The sequence below is a fragment of the Dermacentor andersoni genome, chromosome 6 (genome assembly GCF_023375885.2).
Source record: "Dermacentor andersoni chromosome 6, qqDerAnde1_hic_scaffold, whole genome shotgun sequence".
NCBI lineage: Eukaryota > Metazoa > Arthropoda > Arachnida > Ixodida > Ixodidae > Dermacentor > Dermacentor andersoni.
Window position 1 is genome coordinate 177728753 of NC_092819.1, and position 15913 is coordinate 177744665.

A 15913-nucleotide genomic window follows, 5' to 3' on the forward strand; every position below is an offset into this window, starting at 1 on the left:
TCCAACTGGGAGCTATTTAGAAACACAATGTTAAACCTAAAATACAAGTACATACCCACTATTGGCGTAAAATCAGATTATAACAACCCTTGGTTCACTAAACGTGTAAAATCTCTTCCTAAATGTAAAAAAACGTCTCTACAAGAATACAAATCAAAGCAATAACACTGCAGCGTGGGAAAGGTATCGCGAGTGCGTAAAACTGTATATTCAAGAGGTCATTCAAGCCAAAGATAAATTTAACAGTCACGATCTACTCTCCATTCTTCAATCAAATCCAAATTAATATTGGCGCGTGCTCTCCACTAAAGACAGATCTAACACAATCGAACTCGTTGACCTCGATGGTGAACCAATTCCTAATGATGAATGCGCAACCGCCCTAAAACTACTTTTCTTCTGTATTTACTGCTCCCATTCACTTATCTGACCGGCGCACACTTACTGCTTCAGTGCAAACTATCCCAGACCTAGACATTTACGCGGAGGGCATATTTAACCTAATCAATAGTCTTAAACCATCTTGTTCCGTTGGCTGTGATGGTATAAGTAGTAAACTTCTAAAGAACAGCTCTCATGTATCAGCACAAATACTCGGCGTACTATTCAAACAATCGCTAGAAACTGGGACCGCTCCCGGATACTGGAAGATAGCTAATATTGTCACGTGGTAGTGACGGTGAAGAAGGCAGAAAAACTTTGGTTAACGAAACTAGCGTTTTATTGGGCGAACTTGTGCCCTCAAACGTAGGCTACACTCAAAGAACGATAGCGGCGAATATACTCGGCGATCTTCGAAAATCTGATGAGCGGATAAAGTGCGTCGGCTTTTATACATCAGTCGTCGAATGTTCCAGAGTAATCGCTGGGACCCACGTGCCTTTCTCAAAGTTATACATTATTCGCATCGTGCACACATGCAATCAGATTACCCAAGGTTCGGTCACAGGCAGCGGTTGGAACCATCGATAACATTCCAGAAACTTCCGATACATGCAGGCGTGTCCTGCGCTGGGCGATAACATTTGTTAGGCGGTGAAACGTGTCGCCCGATAAACACAAGTACACGTGTCAATACCCCCCTCTCAAAAAGCATCGACCCGATGCTGCAACCAAATGAAAGTAATAAAGAAAAGCACTCGTAGCAAAGAAAACAACAAAATAAGGAAGTTCGTCAGCGTTCGTAAAAGGGTTTACGACGCACCGCGTGGACCACCCCAGATCGTGCGCGGCGCCGCTGTGAATGCGAAATGCCGCCTGGCACGACCTCATAGTCCAGTGCGCCAATACCTTGGTTGACCTTGTAGGGTCCAAAATACCGTCGCAATAGTTTCTTTTCAATAGTTTCAATAGTATTTTATTAGCTACCCACCCCTTATGTAATACCCCCATTCCTGGGCGCCTTTAAGGTAATAAAGTGAAGTGAAGTGAAGTACGCGTTCCGAATAGGGACCACAAAGCTAGCATGATTGTGATTACGTACCTGTGGAGCTGACCAGACTGTTCAGTGGCAGCAGTACGTGCGATAAGTACGCCATTGCGATAGGATAAGAAGAGGCTCTTCGTGAAGTTAGGCTGCTTAAGTTATGTTCGTGTATTGGTGGTTGAGAGCCTTCGACCGAGTTCAGCGCAAACCTTTGCTTTTGTGCAGCACGACGGTCAGGTTTGGTTAAACTCAGGGGGAACGGGAACGCTCGCTTTGGTGGCACAAAATTTTGGGGTCAAAATTCGGGGTTCCCAGTTGAACGGCTTACATTGAAATTTTGATAGGAAGCCTGGTGGGTTAACGGCTGATTCCGGGCGTTTGCACGCTGAGTGGTATTGTGCTTCAGGGATCGACTCTTCTGTGCCGGTTGTTGTGAAATGGTTTAAGGCATTCCAAGGGCGCAGTTGTTGCAGACAGCACAGCCGCATTCGTGGTCGCCAGCCATTTTCTTCCTGCCCAGCGGTTATCAGCAATGGCCAGTCGAGATCTTCTGGGCCATGGAGGCGCTGTTACGATCGGCCTGCAGGGGTACTGACCTGCAAACCTTTCGCAGCCCACTGCAGTGTTTAGATCATCCTTCGGGGGTAGCTACCTTCGAACCTTTCCCGGCCCGCTGCGACGAGTCGTTTTGGAGAGCCAACAATGTGCCTCTTCGGAGAACCGGCGACGCCAGCTAGGTTAACCGACCATGCACCTCCTTCTGAGAATTGGAGACCACCGCAAAGTTAATCAGCCATGCGCCTCCTTCGGAGATTCGGCAACGCCAGCAACCATAGCCACGTTCGGCGGACCGAGTATTGTTACTTGATTCGCTGTCGCCGTCACGGTCTACTTGGAGCAAGAGGACTCCTGGAAAAGGGGGTGTTGCGGTGCGTTTTCGCAGGCCCCAGAATTCGTCACACTCTGCTGACAGTCGCGGCGGTTACCTGTGAAGTCAGCTCTGGATTGAAGAGGTGCCCGCTAGGGTCAAGCGTGACAACCTACGTGTACGAGGACCCGCTCACCTCAGCGCGTTCAGTGAGAACAAAGTGAGGAAGCGAGTGTGTGAACCCTCCCCCTCGAAGGGGGGTCGACTGAGCCTCCAACGACGGCTGTGGACGGTGCGATAGGACGAAGGTTGGACGGCAGTTTTCCCTCACCTAGGGATCTAGGGGGGACAGTGTGTTTTTAAGCAGCAGTTTTCGGTGTGCTCGTGTGCTGTGTGCTTCGTGCTTCGTACTTCCTCTTTCGGGCTCCATTTGGGAGTCATGCTAGACTGCTGAAATGTATCTTCTGTCGTAATGTAAATATTGTAAATAAATGCCGTACTCCTAGTTCTCGATGAGAGCAAGTCCCTCCCTTCAAAAACGCCAAACTCTTACACTGCAAAATCTATCTGGATTTGGAATCTGCAATAACTTACTCAGATGGATTTAGCAGTTCCTATCCGGGCGCACACAATACACTTCCACAAACAATCACCGCTCACCTCTTACCGATGTGACTTCGGGCCTACCTCAGGGCGCCTGTCTGTCACATTTGTTATTTCTAATCTATGTGAACGACTTGCCTACTAGCATGCATTGTAAACTACGACTTTTTGCAGATGACTCTGTAGTTTACAACACTGCTAACTCCTCTGAAGATGTTCTTTGCCTGCAGAGTGACCTCGATGCCGTCTCGTCATGGTGCAAAAAATGGCACATGCCTCTCAACTTATCGAAATGCCAATCGATGTCTTTTACCCGAAAGCGCAGTCCCTTTCAGTCTACTTATCGCGTTAGCTCTGTCAACATCAGCACCACTTCATCTTACAAGTACCTGGGTCTTATTTTGACATCATCGCTCTTGGATGACACATATCGAAACAATGCGTCGCAAAGTTGCGTGCTCATTCGGGTACCTACAAAGAAATTTAAAGAAGGCATCCCCAGAAGTAAAGAAGTTGGCGTACGTGACATTTGTCCGTCCACAACACGAATTTGCGTCCGCTGTCTGGCATCCATCTCACGATTACCTAGCCGCATCACTGGAATCCGTTCAAAACCGAGCCCCCCGCTTCATCACTTGACATTATTCACGGTACACTAGTGTCAGTTCTTTGAAGCAAACAGTAGGTCTGCCTACTCTGAAGTCACGCGGCATCATATCACGTCTTTGTTTCCTGCACTCCTTTTTTTACAATCCACGCTCAAGGCACCACCTTCTTAAACCACCATTGCGAACTTCCTCTCGCACAAGTCACAGCTCTGCCATAGCAAGTTTACCCGGCCGCTCATCTGCCATGACTACTTCCTTCTTTCCTGATGCAATCATTTATTGGAATGTGCTCCCTGAAAACTTCGTTACGTGTACTGCCCGCAAAAAAATTTCGTGAATACCTAAGAAATCGCTTTCAATAACTTCCTGTTGCCAGTGCACATCGTTCATGAACCTATCGTAAACCACTCGGAATAGTCTTCTACCCTTGTCAACACGTCCACCTAGATTTTTTCTTTTTTTTGCGAATGTATTGCCGTTTTACTACTTCAAATTAGAAAATTCTTTTTGATTGTTTAGATTCATACAAAATCAGCAACCTTATTGTAGCTGATTGCAGAAGTGGTGGGCGACTGATGGGCGACTTCAATGCGACGGTGGGCAAGAAGCAGGCTGGAGACAAGGCAGTGAGGGAATATGGCATAGGCACTAGGAATAGCAGGGGAGAGTTATTAGTAGAGTTTGCGGAACAGAATAATATGCGGATAATGAATACATTCTTCCGCAAGCGGGATATGCGAAAGTGGACGAGGAGGAGCCCGAATGACGAGACTAGAAATGAAATAGACTTCATACTCTGCGCTAACCCTGGCATCATACAAGATTTGGATGTGCTCGGCAAGGTGCGCTGCAGTGACCATAGGATCGTAAGAACTCGAATTAGCCTAGACCTGAGGAGGGAACGGAAGAAACTGGTACATAAGAATCCGATCAATGAGTTAGCGGTAAGAGGGAAGATAGAGGAATTCCAGATCAAGCTACAGAACAGGTATTCGGCTTTAACTCAGGAAGAGGACCTTAGTGTTGAAGCAATGAACGACAATCTTGTGGGCATCATTAATAAGTGTGCAATACAAGTCGGTGGTAACTCCGTTAGACAGGACACCAGTAAGCTATCGCAGGAGACGAAAGATCTCATCAAGAAACGCCAATGTATGAAAGCCTCTAATCCTACAGCTAGAATAGAACTGGCAGAACTTTCGAAGTTAATCAACAAGCGTAGGACAGCTGACATAAGGAAGTATAATATGGATAGAATTGAACATGCTCTCAGGAACGGAGGAAGCCTAAAAGCAGTGAAGAAAAAACTAGGAATTGGCAAGAATCAGATGTATGCGTTAAGAGACAAAGCCGGCAATATCATTACTAATATGGATGAGATAGTTCAAGTGGCTGAGGAGTTCTATAGAGATTTATACAGTACCAGTGGCACCCACAGCGATAATCGAAGAGAGAATAGTCTAGAGGAATTTGAAATCCCACAGGTAACGCCGGAAGAAGTAAAGGAAGCCTTGGGAGCTATGCAAAGGGGGAAGGCAGCTGGGGAGGATCAGATAACAACAGATTTGTTGAAGGATGGTGGGCAGATTGTTCTAGAGAAACTGGCCACCCTGTGTACGCAATGCCTCATGACTTCGAGCGTACCGGAATCTTGGAAAAACGCTAACATAATCCTAATCCATAAGAAAGGGGACGCCAATGACTTGAAAAATTATAGACGGATCAGTCTACTGTTCGTTGCCTACAAAGTATTTACTAAGGTAATTGCAAATAGAATCAGGAACACCTTAGACTTCCGTCAACCAAAGGACCAGGCAGGATTCCGTAAAGGTTACTCAACAATAGACCATATTCACACTATCAATCAGGTGATAGAAAAATGTACGAAATATAACCAACCATTATATATAGCTTTCATTGATTACGAGAAGCCTTTTGATTCAGTCGAAACCTCAGCAGTCATGGAGGCATTGCGGAATCAGGGTGTAGACGAGCCGTATGTAAAAATACTGAAAGATATCTACAGCGGCTTCACAGCCACCGTAGACCTCCATAAAGAAAGCAACAAAATCCCAATAAAGAAAGGCGTCAGGCAGGGAGATACGATCTCTCCGATGCTATTCACAGCGTGTTTACAAGAGGTATTCAGAAACCTGTATTGGGAAGAATTTGGGATATGAATTAATGGAGAACACCTTAGTAACTTGCGATTCGCAGATGATATTGCCTTGCTTAGTAACTCAGGGGACCAACTGCAATGCATGCTCACTGACCTGGAGAGGCAAAGCCGAAGGGTGGGTCTAAAAATAAATCTGCAGGAAACTAAAGTAATGTTTAACAGTCTCGGAAGGGAACACCAGTTTACAATAGGTAGTGAGGCACTGGAAGTGGTAAGGGAATACATCTACTTAGGACAGGTAGTGACTGCGGATCCGGATCATGAGACGGAAACAATCAGAAGAATGAGGATGGGCTGGGGTGCGTTTGACAGGCATTCTCAGATCACGAACAGCAGGTTGCTATTATCCCTCAAGAGAAAAGTTTATAACAGCTGTATCTTACCAGTACTCACGTACGGGGCTGAAACCTGGAGGCTTACGAAAAGGGTTCTACTTAAATTGAGGACGACGCAACGACCTATGGAAAGAGGAATGATAGGTGTAACGATAAGGGATAAGAAAAGAGCAGATTGGGTGAGGGAACAAACGCGACATAATGATATTGCTACGGAACACTACGTGCGAACACGAAAAGGCGAGCAGTGCGAAGACGACGACGACGATGAGAAGCTAGCGCGGGCTGTTGCCTCTTGGCCAAGCGCAGCGTATTCTCTTGTAAATATACTTGTACATAGCTTTTCGTCTGCGTCTTCATACGTAACATATCTGGTAGAGGTGGACGTTCCCTGTACCTCGTCACGGAGCTTCGCAGTGGACGGTACGTCGAGCCTTCCTTCATGGCTCCCGGCGACGACAACCGGACTCCCCCGGCTCCGACACCTGCTGCCACTTCGACGACCTACATCGCTCTCCCCGCTCCTCGTGATCCTGGCGTATTCTCGGGCAAAGATGGGGAAGACGTCGATGACTGGATCAGCCTGTATGAACACGTCAGCCGCAATAACCGGTGGGACCCTACTATTATGCTCGCCAACGTAGTCTTTTACCTCGGTGGCGCACCTAGAGTTTGGTACCGCACGCACGAAGATGAGCTCACCAGTTGGGATTCACTTATGACACAGCTTCGGGACTTGTTCGGCAACCCCTACGGTCACCAACTTGCCGCGCAGAAGGCGCTTTCCGGCCGTGTGCAAACGTCAACAGAGCCCTATCTCGCGTACATTCAGTACGTCTTGGCTCTGTGCCGCAAAGTTGACGCCCGCATGACTGAGTCAGACAAGGTTGCCCCACATCCTCAAAGACATTGCCGATGACGCCTTCAACTTGCTCGTTTGCAACAACGTAGTGAATGTGGATGCTGTTGTAAGAGTGCCGCCGCCTGGAACTCGCTAAAAGCCGACGTATTGACCAGCAGTTTGCCCGTCTGCCCAACACCCCAGCGACATCTTCCTGTCCCGACACTCCTCGTCCCAACAACACTGCAGATGTTACCAGGATCGTCCAGCGTGAGATCGAGGCCGCCTATCCGGCTGCCTTAGACTCCAGTCCCACCAACACATCTGTAGTCACGGTCTCACTGATCAAGGCAGTTGTCCGCCAAGAGTTCGAAAACATGGGTCTTCCCACCGTCTTCTCGGCTCATCGTCCTGATACCTGCCCGGCTTCTTCGATTCCGCCCCGTCCCGCACCTTCTTACCCACCACGTTTCCGCAACCCATCCGAATGGCGCACTGCTGACGACAAGCCCATTTGTTTCCACTGCCATCGAATCGGTCACATTTCTCAGCACTGTCGCAGTCGCTGGAGTTCCCCGACCCGGTCTACTTATTCCGCCTACTCTCGCCCTCCCCCCCCCCCCCCCCCGGTGGCCCTTCTCGTCCCTATGCCGCACGCTCCGATAACGCCTCCGCTGATTCTCCTGCACCGAACCACTCCTATTCTCGTTCGCCTTCGCCCCAACCACGACAATCTCGCTCTCCCCAACCTCGTCGCTCCTATTCGCCGACTCCCTTCGGACGCCGCTCTCAGCCAGAAAACTAGACGATGCAGCACCTCGAGGTGACGTTGCATTGCTGCCTACGCCGCCAAATCCTCTACTGACGTTGCCCACTCATCCGAACCTTCTTGACGTGCAAGTCGACGGTGTTTCTGTGTCTGCAATCATAGACACTGGGGCGCATTTGTCCGTAATGAGCGCTGACCTTCGTAACCGGCTCAAGAAAATTATCACGCCCCCCACGACGCCTGTTGTCCGTGTCGCCGATGGCGGAACAGCCCCCGTAATTGGTATGTGTACCGCCCGCGTCTCCTTCGCCGATCGCTCAGCAATCGTGGTATTCACAGTCATCGCCCACTGTCCCCATGACATCATCCTCGGCTTAGACTTCCTCTCCGTACATTCTGCTCTCATCGATTGTTCCGCCAGTACTGTCCGCCTTGACCTGCCTGTTCTGGATACTGCTGAACCACACCCCAGTCGCCTGAGTTCCGCCGACTTCGTTCGTTTGCCACCTTCGGCACTGACCTACGTTGACCTAGTGTCTTCCCCACCAGTCCCCGACGGTCACTACATCGCTGCTCCTATGCAAGACGTCCTCCTTACACACGGGATCACAGTACCTGATACAGTTTTATCTATTACGGCGAATTGCGTCTGCCTGCCAGTGGCCAACTTTGGCTTGACGACACAAGTGCTGCCACGCGGGATGTCTCTGGCCCAGCTTTGCTCATTCGCAGATCACTCAGTAGCATTCATTGCAGTAGACGACACTTCATCCGATGCTTCTCTACCATCGGAGTCGGCAAATTGTACCATCGCTGACTTACAGAAAATGATTGCACCCGACTTGCCGTCCGAGCACGGTCGTGAACTCTACCGCGTTCTCTTTTCCTACCACGATATTTTTTACTTTAACGATCGTCCTTTGGCCCAAACTACAGCTGTCAAACGTTTTCAGTGGACCTACCATGATAGATGCGCCACCCACTTGCTCCTTGTAACTTCCCGGAGTCGTTCCAGTAGAAATTGTGAGGAAAAAGTACATTGGAACAAGTAGGTCAACTTAGCGGAGCTGATGCAGACACGTCCGCACGTCACGCCGCCACCTAGCGTCTCCACAACTGAGAAGGAATTCCTCGCCGTTGTATGAGTGGTTATGAAATTTCGCCCATATTTGTATGGCCGGCACTTCACAGTTATCAGCGACGACCATTCACTGTGTTGGTTAACAAAAGTTAAGGACCCTTCGGGATGACTGGCGCGTTGGAGCCTAAAGCTGCAAGAGTTTGACATGACTGTCAAGTACAAGTCGGGGAAATGACATACGGATGCTGACTGCCTGTCTCAATCGCCGATAGTGTCGTCTGCTCCACCCGAAGAAGACTCGGCATTTCTTTGTGTTCTGGACACATCTACTATCGCTCAACAACAACGGACGACCCTGAGTTGCTTGAACTCACCAATTACTTAGAGGGCAGATCTGCGCAAGCGCCTTGAGTTTTCGCAAGAGGATTGTTGTCGTTTTGTTTGCGGGCCAAAGTCCTCTACAAAAGAAACTTTTCTTCGACCCGGTCCCTCTATCTGCTCGTCATTCCTGCAGCTCTTCGTACGGCAGCTCTTCGTAAGATTCGTACGTATTCATATATATATGTGAATACAATACCTCCTAATGAATACAACAATTACACCCCAGCCCTCAGTCCCCAGCGGCTGCGAAGCAGCTGACCACGGTGGCGGTCAGACCTGTGACGCAGCAGAAGGTGCTAAGAATACCTGGGTCCAAACAGGCCGCCATTGGAATCTGAACATGGCAACGTTTAACGCTAGAAAGTTATCTAGTGAGGCGAGTCTAGCAGTGCTATTGCAGGAATTAGAGGGCATTAAATGGGATATGATAGGGCTCGGTGAGGTTAGGAGGACGAAAGAAGCATATACAGTGCTAAAAAGCGGGCACGTCCTGTGCTACCGGGGCTTACCGGAGATACAAGAACTAGGGGTCGGATTCCTGATTAATAAGGCTATAGCTGGAAACATACAGGGATTCTATAGCATTACCGAGAGCGTGGCAGGTCTTGTTGTCAAACTTAATAAGAGGTACAAATTGAAGGTCGTACGCCCCTACTTCCAGTCATGATGACCAGGAAGTCGAAAGCTTCTATCAAGACGTGGAATCGGCGATGGGTAAAGTCAAAACAAAATACACTGTACTGATGGGTGACTTCAATGCCAGGGTAGGCAAGACGCAGGCTGGAGAAACGTCAGTGGGGAATATGGCATAGGCTCTAGGAATAGCTGGGGAGAGTTATTAGTAGAGTTTGCAGAACAGAATAATATGCGGATAATGAATACCTTCTTCCGCAAGCGGGATAGCCGAAAGTGGACGTGGAGAAGACCGAATGTCGAGACTAGAAATGAAATAGACTTTATACTCTGTGCTATCCCTCGCATCGTAAAAGATGTGGACGTGCTAGGCAAGGTGCGCTGCAGGGACCATAGGATGGTAAAAACTCGAATTGGCCTAGACTTGGGGAGGGAACGGAAGAAATTGGTACATAAGAAGCCGATCAATGAGTTAGCGGTAAGAGGGAAAATAGAGGAATTCCGGGTCAAGCTACGGAACAGGTATTCGGCTTTAACTCAGAAAGAGGACCTTATTGTTGAAGCAATGAACGACAATCTTATGGGCATCATTAATGAGGGTGCAATAGAAGTCGGTGGTAACTCCGTTAGACAGGATACCAGTAAGCTATCGCAGGAAACGAAAGATCTAATCAAGAAACGCCAATGTATGAAAACCTCTAACCCAACAGCTAGAATAGAACTGGCAGAACTTTCCAAGTTAATCACCCAGCGTAAGACAGCTGACATAAGGAAGTATAATATGTATAGAATTGAACATGCTCTCAGGAACTGAGGAAGCCTAAAAGCAGTGAAGAAGAATCTAGGAATTGGCAAGAACCAGATGCATGATTTAAGAAAGAAAGCTAGCAATATCATGACTAATATGGAGGAGATTGTTCAAATGGGCTGAAGAGTTCTGCAGAGATTTATACAGTACCAGTGGCACCCAAGGCGATAATGAAACAGATAATAGTGTAGAGGAATTTGAAATCCCACAAGTAATGCCGAAAGAAGTAAAGAAAACCTTGGTAGCTCTGCAAAGGGGGAAGGCAGCTGGGGAGGATCAGGTAACAGCAGATTTGTTGAAGGATGGCGGGCAGATTATTCCAGAAAACGTTGCCACCCTGTATACGCAATGCCTCATGACCTCGAGCGTACCGGAATCTTGGAAGAACGCTTACATAATCCTAATCCATATGAGAGGGGACGCCAAGGACTTGAAAAATTATAGACAGCTCTGCTTACTGTCCGTCGCCTACAAAGTCTTTACTAAGGTGATCGGAAATAGAATCAGGAACACTAGACTTCTGTCAAACAAAGGACCAGGCAGGGTTCCGTAAAGGCTACTCAACAATAGACCATATTCACACTATCAATCAGGTGATAGAGAAATGTGGGGAATATAGCCAACGCTTATATAAAGCTTTCATTGATTACGAGAAAGCGTTTGATTCAGTCGAAACCTGAGCAGTCATGGAGGCATTACGGAATCAGGGTGTAGACGAGCCGTATGTAAAAATACTGAAAGATATCTATAGCGGCTCCACAGCCACCGTAGTCCACCATAAAGAAAGTAACAAAATACCAATAAAGAAAGCCGTCAGGCAGGGAGATACCATCTCTCCAACGCTATTCACAGCATGTTTACACGAAGTATTCAGACACCTGGCTTGGGAAGAATTGGGGATAAGAGGCAATGGAGAATACCTTAGTAACTTGCGATTCGCTGATGATATTGCCTTGCTTAGTAACTCGGGGGACGAACTGCAATGCATGCTCACTGACGTGGAGAGGCAAAGCAGAAGAGTGGGTCTAAAAGTTAATCTGCAGAAAACTAAAGTAACGTTTAACAGTCTCGGAAGGGAACAGCAGTTCGCGATAGGTAGCGAGGCACAGGAAATGGTAAGCGAATACATCTGCTTAGGGCAGGCAGTGACAGCGGATCCGGATCATGAGATTGAAATAATCAGAAAAATAAGAATGGGCTGTGATGCGTTTGGCAGGCATTCTCAGATCATGAACAGCAGGTTGCCATTATCCCTCAAGAGAAAAGTGTATAACAGCTGTGTCTTACCAGTACTCACGTACGGGGCAGAAAACTGGAGGCTTACGAATAGGGTTCTACTTAAATTGAGGGCGACGCAACGAGCTATGGAAAGAAGAATGATGAGTGTAACTTTAAGGGATAAGAAAAGAGCAGATTGGGTGAGGGAACAAACGCGAGTTAATGACATCTTAGTTGAAATCAAGAAAAAGAAATGGGCATGGGCAGGACCTGTAATGAGGAGGGAAGATAACCGATGGTCATTAACGGTTACGGACTGGATTCCAAGGGAAAGGAAGCGTAGCAGGGGACGGCAGAAAGTTAGGTGGGCGGATGAGATTAAGAAGTTTGCAGGGACGACATGGCCACAGTTAGTACATGACCGGGGTAGTTGAAGTATGGGAAAGGCCTTTGCCCTGCAGTGGGCGTAACCAGGCTGCTGCTGCTGCTGCTGCTGATGATGATGATTGTGATGCTGATGATGATGATGATTTATTCATGCAATGGCGCACCGCACATTTGAAGTGCAGCCACAATCTATTCATAGTTGTAAAGTTTCTGTGGCACGGTAACAAGAAATCATAGTCTTGTTCCAAGAAGTCTAATATGTCGACATCGTCCACATTATTAATATCATAGTAGGGCCTTGGCTTGCTGCGCTCAGCTTTACGCCACAGTTGGCTTTAAAATAGGACTGAGAAATGGTCCGATATACCGGGCACGATATCGGCAGTATAACCTAGCTGACTGAGGCTTTGTCATATGAATGCGAGGTCGAGAATCGAACTTGATAACGCAGTCTGGCGCGTTGGGGTATGTACTACCTGGTGTAGATCGAAGGCATGTGCGATATCTAGTAACAGACACACCTGTTTGCGTGTTGAAGTAGCACACATCAAGTCCCAATCTATATTAGGCATGTTGAAGTCGCCACTCATTATAACGCAACTGTAGCGCTTTTTTGTTGTCGTACAGAAAATCGTGTAGTGCCTCCAGCATAGAGATGTCAGCATTGGATGTTCTATACACAGCTCCGTTAAGTGCGTCTTGGCAGGAAAGTTTGGCAGCTATCCACACCATTTCAATCTGCTTATTGTGTGGGACCATCGTGTACTGGATGCCTTTCTTCCTCAGAAGTGCCACACCTCCCCCTCTTGAACAGCGATCATGACGGATAATTTCATGCGTTACAGGTACAACATCTGCGTCATCTATGCTATCGTGAAGCCAAGTCTCTGTTACCACGGTGATGTCAGGACCGTAAGCAATGAGTTAACCTTCCAGATCGTAGCTTTTATTTACAATACGTTGACATTCATTAAGGATAAAGCTCTTTGGTCGTGAGAAACTATCGGCTGCGATCGGGGGTTGTTTGGATTGCACTGTTGGGTGCAATCACCCCAACAGCGTGGTCATTGCCTAGTAGACTGAACAAGTTCGCTCCGCGCCTTGTTCCAAAAGTTAAGGCTTCCATTGTTTCTAACCTTGTCGAAGACAAGGATGACGTTATCCCCATTGGACCTGTTTATTTTGGCACTTGCCCAAAGCTTCTTGCGGATAGACTACTCTAGGCGAAATACTGAATTCCGAAATACTGAGTCCTCCGAAATACTGAATTCCGTATCTCGCAATCTACCACACTTTTTCAAAATTCTAAATTTGTCTCTCCCATCAACAAGTTTGAGAATAACTGGATGACACTTATTCTCTGATGGCCTGCTGATTATGTGGATTCGTTCAATGTCCCTGTTTGGCAGCTTCAGCAGGTAGTCAAGGTATCTTTCGATACTGTCTACTCAAGAGAGGCAGTATGCTCCCCTTTTGCTTCCTTTACTCCAAAAATGATGAGGTTACTACATCTGCTTCGGTTCTCGAGGTCGTCAATCTTCAAAAGTAAGCTGTCAACTGTCTCTTGCAAGGCATCAACTTGAAGGCCCCTCGCCTTCGCTCAGGGGGTCCGCGAGCCGCGACCAGCACGACAAAGGACCAAAGGCGCAAGGAACAAGAACCGCTTTAATTTGCGATAGAATGTAACACTCAAAATTACCGCAGCCTCGCGGCCAATAGCAGAAAAGAACAAGGCAAAGAAGCAAGCAGTAAAGAAGCAAAGCAGCAAAAATCAGCAAAAACAAAGAAGCAAGCAGCAAAACAGCGAGGCAACAAAATATACAAGCCAAAGGGAGCGACGAAAGAACGGCCGCTACAAACCATCGACCAACACAATCTTTCGGGCGATAACAGAATGCATAAAGCGCAGAAAGCAAGCAAGCACCGAACCAGGCGCGCAGACAGTCCCAAAAGCGAACAACAAGAGCACTCTTTCATGCAGACACAATACAAAGACGCTTTTCCCCCTGCTCTGTAGCACGCTCGGACAGAAACCTAGACGGGCCACGCCCCACCAGCGCCTCCCCAGGCCCGCGCCCCGCAAAAAGCCCCGAGTGCCGTCTTCGCTGCCTTCTTATCGGGCAGCTCCCTTCCCGGCAGTCCCCGCGCGAGTTCTTACGATAATGCGATCGGTGCGCATGCTCCATGCGACGAGTGCCGTTGTGGCGCGCGTTTCAAAGGCTTCCCCAGTGCGCGCTACAGAGAGGGCCTAAGGGCCCGACAAACTTTACTTGTATATTTGGTGACCATTGAAGCTATGTTATCCAATTTCCTGTCAATGGCGTTCAATTTGCCGGTAAACTCTTCAGGTTTACTGTTCGTCGTTTGCTTGAGGTCTCGCATGTCGTCGCCTATGATTTTAAGAATGTCTTCAGTAGAAGGACCCGGATTAGACTCAATGTCTCCACAACACGGTAACAAATTAACAACATAGTGATACATCATCAATGTAAGATTAAGAATGGGCCGTGGGCACGGCAGAAGCAAGAGGCATACATTGTTGCTATGGTAAAAATGAACCGAATGGTCTTGCCTCACCTGCACAATAAACAAGAAGGGATACGTGGGACGCATGCTCTCAGTGCTTCCGCCGTGCCCACTGGTCGTGATCTGTGCAGTGCAGTCCCTTAAGTGCACCGATGTTGGAGACGTGACATGACTTGAGTGTGGTATCACGTGAACGTCCGGCGTAGCTCCCCAACCACGCAGGCTCCATAGACAATCGTCGGCACCGTGAAATGATGTGTCAAACCCGGCGACTTGATGCGAAGTCGTAGTAGCATTAGGTAGATTGTCGGTGTTCAGTGCCTCGGCCGGTACAGGTGAAGAAATGAAAAGGACGGCCTGCACAATAAAGAAGAACGGATTCGTGAGATGCATGGTATCGGTGCTTCCCCCGTGCCTAGAATAAGCGTCTATTTCGGCAGTTTTGTTTGACAAAGGCCAGCTTTTAAAACCACTTGATTTACCAAGTATATTTTCGTTGTGCAAATGTGTTTGTTCGCGCTGCAATCTTCCTTGGAAGGTTTTCTCTAAATAGTTGCGCTCTGTGCTGTCTTTTCACAAGGTTTCGGGTCTATTCCACCAAGAGCATTGACTGAGACATGCGTGACCAAAGGATTTTGCCTGAAATTCGGACATGTTCAGCACAGCTTCGCACTGACGATCCAAGCCGACTTGCCCCACTATTGCGCATACGAGTTCAGTCTTCATCTGAAATAATCACTAATAAAACATTATGTACTCCTTTTCAGCTGGCTAGGGAAGATCCTGATTGGGAGAGACACCCGCATGGATTTGTGCTGAAGGTCACCAACTGGATTGAAAGTCAGCAGACAGAATTCCTCGGTGAGTGAACCAGCTGACCAACGGCACGCAACGTCGCTTAATTTTTCTCGCAGTAATGCGCTTTCCGAATTCCACTATGCTGGAAACAAAATGTTGTCGCAATGTCTGACGCATATATTATTCTTCAATAAGTTCTGTTTAGTACCTTAAATGTCCCCCGCAGGGGACATAATGGGTGGGTGCTTATAAAATAGCGAAAACATCGTGAGAAATAAATATTTAATAAAATGGTCGGTTACAAGTTCTGTGAATGAAAATGGACAAGTGGCAGTAGCGATGTTTTTGGGAAGGCCGTTCCAGTCTGTGGCGGCACGGAAGACAAAGGAGGCTGTGAAGGTGGTTGTCCGTGCCCGTGGGCGCGCTACTTGAAGTGGATGGCTGGTGCGATG

The 15913-nt window shown here is 47.8% G+C and overlaps 1 protein-coding gene across 5 annotated transcripts in view; it reads left to right on the forward strand.

Moving 5' to 3' along the window:
- Window positions 1-15913, forward strand: part of LOC126523961 (hydroxylysine kinase) — a 360868-nt gene that overhangs the window by 24591 nt on the left and 320364 nt on the right. For all 5 annotated transcript variants that reach the window (XM_055066993.2, XM_055066992.2, XM_050172365.3 and 2 more), the window contains exon 3: window positions 15431-15524. In XM_055066993.2, the coding sequence (XP_054922968.1) occupies window positions 15431-15524 (94 nt within the window). The remainder of the gene's footprint in view (window positions 1-15430; window positions 15525-15913) is intronic.